The sequence below is a fragment of the Pan troglodytes genome, chromosome 10 (assembly GCF_028858775.2).
Source record: "Pan troglodytes isolate AG18354 chromosome 10, NHGRI_mPanTro3-v2.0_pri, whole genome shotgun sequence".
NCBI classification, from domain to species: domain Eukaryota; kingdom Metazoa; phylum Chordata; class Mammalia; order Primates; family Hominidae; genus Pan; species Pan troglodytes.
Window position 1 is genome coordinate 43,983,167 of NC_072408.2, and position 6,086 is coordinate 43,989,252.

Here is a 6,086-nt window from a genome sequence, read left to right on the forward strand (position 1 = left end):
TATTTTTACTTTATACATCTTGATGGTAGTTTCATATCAGAATATAAACAGCTTCCTTAGTCTTATTTTAGAATACACTGTAGAGTATGCTCTGTATGGATGGACAGCAATTACATCCGTAATCAATCTAGCCTGTCCCTTACTGATGGACACTTCGGGTGTTTCCACTCTTTCACTCTTGCAAACAATGCTAGAATGAATGACCTTGTATATATATAGGTTGAGAGCAGATTTACTTAGGCAGAGGTGGATGGGGAGGCCGGAGGCACTCCAGAGGGGAAAGAAGCCCTGGGAGGGGCCTGATTACCTGTTCCCAGCCTGTCCTATCCCATCTTCCCCTACTTCTGTGCCATTCTGGCCTCCTCCTCCTGTTTCCTCTTCTCTATCCTGAGCTCCTGGTATCGCCAGAGAGGAAGGGCCAGACTTTGGTGTCCTGCAGGACTGGGCTTCGGCTGGCACTGGCGGGAGGATGAGGATGCCTTGGAGAGGAGGATCTTGGGGACTTGGGGCCTGGGGCTGGTGCTATCCCTGGGTTGTAGCCACTGAAGGCACTTGCTCAATATGCCCTGAGGGCTCTGGTAGGGGACGAAGACCCACGGGGACCTCTGGGGACTCCCTGGCGGGGACTGGGGAACCAGGGGAGGGGGCGGGGCAGTACCTAACAGCTCTGGCACGGACTTGCTTCGGGTGCCCAGCGAAGGTGGATGGTCAGGGCACAGAGTGTGGCAGGCAGTGGTGACGAAGGGACTGGCCAGGCTGGTTGTGGCAGTCACAAGGTGGTCCAGAACACCCCCCTCCTGAGGAGACGGGGCAAAGGGGAGGCTCAAGGTAGCCTGCAGCCGCTCTAGGAGTGAAGGGGCAACCTGGGCCTGGGCCTGGGCCTGGGCCACGAGCCCAGACAAGGCCGGCCACTCGGGCTTGTAGTGCTGGCTAAGCTGCTCCACTTGGGGCCGCCTCAGCAGCTGCCGAATCCTCCACACGGTGTCGAAGCTGTCGGTCAGCACTGCCCATTCCAGGGCCGTCTTGCCCCGAACAGGGTCCACTGCTGTCAGGTCAGCACCTGCGAAGGAGCACAGGGGGTGACATGGGGCGGGATAGGGGTTGGTGATTTGTGGAAGGGCAGGTTCTTTAGGAGCAAGACTGATGTGGGTTACATTTGAAGCCATAGAGTCCCATCCTGTTGCAGGTGGAATCGGGGAGGCCAGTGTTGCAACCTCCTGTTTAAGAGAGATTAAGACACTTAGGTCCAGAGAGGGGAAAAGACTTCAGAGAGACCTATTGTGGGGCTCCACCTGGGGCAGAATAGGGATCTCCTCAATCCAAGGAGCTGAGCAGAGCAGCGGTGCAGGCTGCCCAGGACAGGCAGAGGCCTGAGCTGCACCCTCTGGGGCAGGTGGGTGGGGATGATCGGCTGGTTCCCTCTCCTGATTCTTCTCTTCTCACCATCTCCCTCTCCCATCTTGGGGTTGTGGGAGGAGCAGTCACTCTAAGACAAAAGAAAGGGTGTAGAGCGCCCTCCTTTTTCATTCACTCCTTTTTCACTCCAAACCCAGTGGGGTGTGTGGGGAAGGGAAAAGTGGAGGCAGGGGTCCCCCAGAGTGACCAGCAGAGGGCAGCCCCACTGCGGGGAAGGAGGGCCCCCAAACAACTCCATGGACAATGTGGACTTCACCGCACCTCCCCCTGAACGACCCCACAGAGCCACAGGCCTCAACGACACTTCCCTGGATCCCCTGGAAGCCTGGCTTGTCAGAGTTGGAGGTAGTCCCAGGGAAAGCTAACACCCTCACAATACTGGTGAGGCCCAGAGAGGGAAGCCACTCAGCTAGGAACAGGGGCTGGTTCCAGATGCCAGCCTTTTTTCGTGTTAGATTTTCCAGCTGGGCTAGGTTCCCCTCCCACACTTTCCTTCCTGGGACCTCCACACACAATGTCTGAGCTATCAATAGCAGGACTTGGTTGATTGTACCAAGCCCAAAGCATATGCCCCCACTCCAGGAAGGTGAACTAGATTGATCCTCCATCTCCACCTCTCTCCTTTCTGCAAATAATCACAGCTGACTTAGTGTCTGGTGGGCAGGCTTGGAGGAGGGACTGGAGGCCACACACCCCGGTCCAGGCCCCACACACCTGCCATGAGGAGGGTGGCCACGCACTCACAGCGGTTCCGCATGGCAGCCTTCATTAACGCCGTGAGCCCCCGCTGGTCCCGGCGTTCCAGGTCCAGGCCCACATAGTAGTTGAGCAGGAGACTCACCAGAGGCACGTGGCCTGCAGGGCATCAAGGGTAAGCTTGGTCCCCAGGAAAGGGGGTGATGAAGCTCCCAAACCACCCTCCACCCAGCATGACAGAGTCTGGTGTAGAACACCGTGCAACAAGGGTGGGGCTGAGGCCCTGTCTGCATCAAAAGGGGGCTGTCGGAAGTGGGGTGCAGCAGCCTCACACCTGCTTGGGCAGCCAACATGAGGGCCGTGTCCCCTCCTTTGTCCTGCTGGTTCACATCAAGGAAAGGACAGTGGCTGAGCAGGGCCACAACACTCTGGAAGCCGTGGTAGCATGCAACCATGAGGCCTGTCTGAGGGAGGGGCAGCTCAGATCCCCTGCTTTCCCCCTGGGCCACCCCAGGGCCCCTTGCACCCTCTAAACCCATATCTGTCCCAGAGCCTGCCCCAAACCCTGTGAAGACCCACCCTTAACCATTCCCTTCCTCCTTAGGACTGCAGGAAGTATTGCCCCTGAACCCCTCTCAGGGAGCCAGGCCAGGACGGTGTGGTGGGGATGTAAAGATACCCTCAGCTGTTCTGGGAAGCCAGGACATCTCACCCTCCCATTACTGTCCACCTGGGTGGCCTCCTCTGGGGAGACCCCACCATCCAGTATGGCTTGGAGCTGGGTGGGATCATTGTGGACACAGGCCCAATACAGGGCCCCCAGCCTGCAGCCTGGGGTGGGGGTCTCCTTGCCCGGGCAGGGCAGTGCCTCAGACATGTCCAGCCATCTCCTGTGCAATGCCAGCTCTTCCTCTTCCAGGCAGGGAACCAGAAGGTGAGTCCCTCTTCTCATGCAGCTGGCATCTAAAACACAGAATGGAGAGGAGTAGTGAGTGTCTCCCTGGATCCTAGGGAGGGGACCCAGCAGCTGCGAAGTGCACAGCCCTTGCCCCAGGGAAAACATTTATCCCAGCAGGGATCTCGCCCCATCCACCCTGAGAAAGGACAAGCGCTGGGTCAGGAGCCCTAAGCAAGCAGGGTTCACTCTAGGTCAGCACCCCAGTGAGACTCACGGAGAGAGGGTCGTCGTCTTTTCTTACTTGGGGTTCGTAGGGTATCTATGAGGCAGTCAACGCGGGGCACAGCCCAGGCTCCGCGGAGCACAATCACTGGGTCTCCGAATGCCTCCAGGTGGACTATCCCTCCCCAGGAAGCAACGCAGGTAACAGATGGCTGGACTTTCATAAAGAGCTGCTGCAAACACCTCGGGGCTGAGCCGGATCAAGCAGCTGGGATTGGGGCCCCATGCGGGGCGGGTGGTCACGTCTCGGGAGCGGACTCAGACCAGCCCCAAGATCCTCCGGGTGGGCGGGGCCTGAGCCGGGCAGCTCCTCCCCGCCGGGGCGGGCTCACAAAGACGACTCCTCCTGACGGACGCGCCCACTCTCAGCCTTGGGGACGCCGGCGGAGATGCAGCCTCGTGGGGTCTCGGCCCAGCTTTTCAGGCCCAGCCTAAAGCCCCTCCTCATTAGGTGGAGCGCGACTTGCTGAAGGGGTGGTTGTGGGAGAGGGTGTGAGTGAATGCAGGTATCTCATTAAATAGGGTTGGTACTCTCAGAATGACCCTGGGGTGGGGTCTCCAGGGGTCACCTGAACTTATTTTTTGAGGTTCTGGGGAAATAAAAACATAATTGTCAAATTATGAGTATAGAGCTGGGCCCGGTGGCTCACGCCTGTTATCCCAGCACTTTGAGATTCCAAGACGGGTGGATTATCTGAGGTCAGGAGTTCAAGAACAGCCTGGCTAACATGGCAAAACCCTGTCTCTACTAAAAATACAAAAATTAGCTGGGCTTGGTGGTGGGCGCCTGTAATCCCAGCTACTCAGGAGGCTGAGGCAGGAGAATCACTTGAACCCGGGAGGCAGAAGTTGCAGTAAGCCGGGATCGCACCATTGCTCTCCAGCCTAGGCAACAAGAGCGAAACTCCTTCTCAAAAAACCAAACAAACAAACAAACAAAATTGTGAGTACAGACATTATGTGTCTAGTGCAGGTGGGCAGTCGGGGCACAAAGTGCGGCAGGCAGTAGTGAGGGAGGGATTGGCCAGAAATTATGATGTATGAAATTTAATAGATTAGTTTCAGTGTGATAAATTAAATATGAAATATTTAAATTAAATGATTTGTTAATATAATGATAAATTGTTATCAAAATATTCTTTAATATTTATATTACATATTAAGCTTGATGGATTGGTCTTGGTCCACAGATGTAGAAAATGGAGCCAATGATATTCCCCCATTGGTATCACTCCCATCATCAGACTGTACAAGACCTCTCTCTTGTTTTGTTTTACTTTCTTTAGTTTCTCTCTTTCACCCTTAATCCCCACATCCCATTCCCCTCTACCCTTTACCAACTGGCACTTGTATATCCTTGAAAATGTACATTTCATTGAAAAAGATAGTATTGATTTGTGTGTTTTTATTTTATTTTTTTCTTTTTAGAAACAGGGTCTTACTCTGTCACCTGGGCTGGAGTGGAGTGGCATGATCATAGCTTACTGCAGCCTCAAACTCCTGGGATTAAGTGATTCTCCCACCTCAGCCTCCTGAGAAGCTACGAGCTCCTCGGAGGCACACAGGTGTGTGCCACCACGCCTGTCTAACTTTTTTATGTAGAGATGGGGATCTCACTTTGTTGCCCAGGCTGGTCTCAAACTCCTGGCATCAAGTGATCCTCCTGTCTTGGCATCCCACAGTGCTGGGATTGCAGGCATGAGCCTCCATGCTCTGCTTGTATGTGTTTTTAACTAACATGTTATGAATTGTGCTATAGAACTTATTCTGTTAGTTTTTTCTTTTTCACTTAAGCTCCATCCTTATTGCTTTAGGTGCAGTGTATCAGTTGGATGTGCATTTGGTTTTTAGTAACCAAAAAGCTGAATGGTATGTTGTCCATAATAGACGGGCTCCTCAACATTAATCTAAAACTGCTTTCAGTGTTTCTTCTGCGCTGCAGAAGTTGGAAAGCTAAAACCACCCTTCCCAGATTCCCTTGAGCTATGACTCTGTGGTTTGCGTCCTGCTCTTGTGCAAGATATAAATTTGGAACAGAGCTACCTAGCATGGGACATCCGTTTTGCTGTCACAGGTCATGGCAGCAGCAGCAAGGCTCTGGTGAGCAGCTTCCTGATTCATCAGCTTCCTGTAGTAGTGACTGTTGTTTTCTCAATCACAGGCAGAGGTCATGTGACTCTCAAAGCTGGGGGTTGTTCCTGGACCTAAGCCTGCTTCTCCATCCCTTTCTGTTTAAACTGATCAGATTTCTTTCTTTCTTTCTTTCTTTCTTTTTTTTTTTTGAGACAGAGTTTCACTCTTGTTGCCCAGGCTGGAGTGCAATGGCGCGATCTCGGCTCACCACAACCTCCGCTTCACGGGTTCAAGTGATTCTCCTGCCTCAGCCTCCCCAGTAGCTGGGATTACAAGTATGTGCCACCACCCCGGCTAATTTTGTATTTTTAGTAGAGACGGGGTTTCTCCATGTTGGTCAGGCTGGTCTTGAACTCCTGACCTCAGTTGATCAGCCCACCTCGGCCCCCTAAAGTGCTGGGATTATAGGCGTGAGCCACTGCACCAGGTCCAGATTTATTTCTGTTGTCTGCAATTGAACTCTGACACATGTAGCTTAAACAAAGAGGTGCTTGTTTTTAATACATGATAAAAAGTTCAGGAATAGGAAACTGTTGATGTTGGTTAAGAAACTTGTCAGGGCCTTCTCTGGGATTCTCTTGACTTTTCCTCCTTGGCACAAGATGGCTGCTAAACCTCTAGCCATCACAGCAAAATGGGATAGATGCACCCTATGGAATTC

At 53.2% G+C, this 6,086-nt stretch overlaps 1 protein-coding gene across 3 annotated transcripts; it reads right to left on the reverse strand.

The window, feature by feature from the left end:
- On the reverse strand, positions 1–3,576 carry ANKRD33 (ankyrin repeat domain 33). Of its 3 annotated transcripts, XM_016924809.3 has the most exons (5): positions 3,312–3,576; positions 2,825–3,075; positions 2,447–2,576; positions 2,161–2,271; positions 1–1,060 (listed from the first exon to the last, which is right to left on the reverse strand). In XM_016924809.3, the coding sequence occupies exons 1-5, from the start codon at positions 3,454–3,456 to the stop codon at positions 339–341; spliced, it is 1,359 nt and encodes a 452-aa protein (XP_016780298.1). In that variant the 5' UTR covers positions 3,457–3,576; the 3' UTR covers positions 1–338. The 3 variants fall into 3 exon arrangements, with proteins under 3 accessions (XP_016780298.1, XP_054519290.1, XP_054519289.1); XM_054663315.1 differs by lacking the exons at positions 2,825–3,075; positions 3,312–3,576 and having other exon boundaries at positions 1–458; positions 659–1,060; positions 2,131–2,271; positions 2,447–2,685; XM_054663314.1 differs by lacking the exons at positions 2,825–3,075; positions 3,312–3,576 and adding an exon at positions 1,155–1,217 and having other exon boundaries at positions 2,131–2,271; positions 2,447–2,685.
- Positions 3,577–6,086: the final 2,510 nt, after the last annotated feature.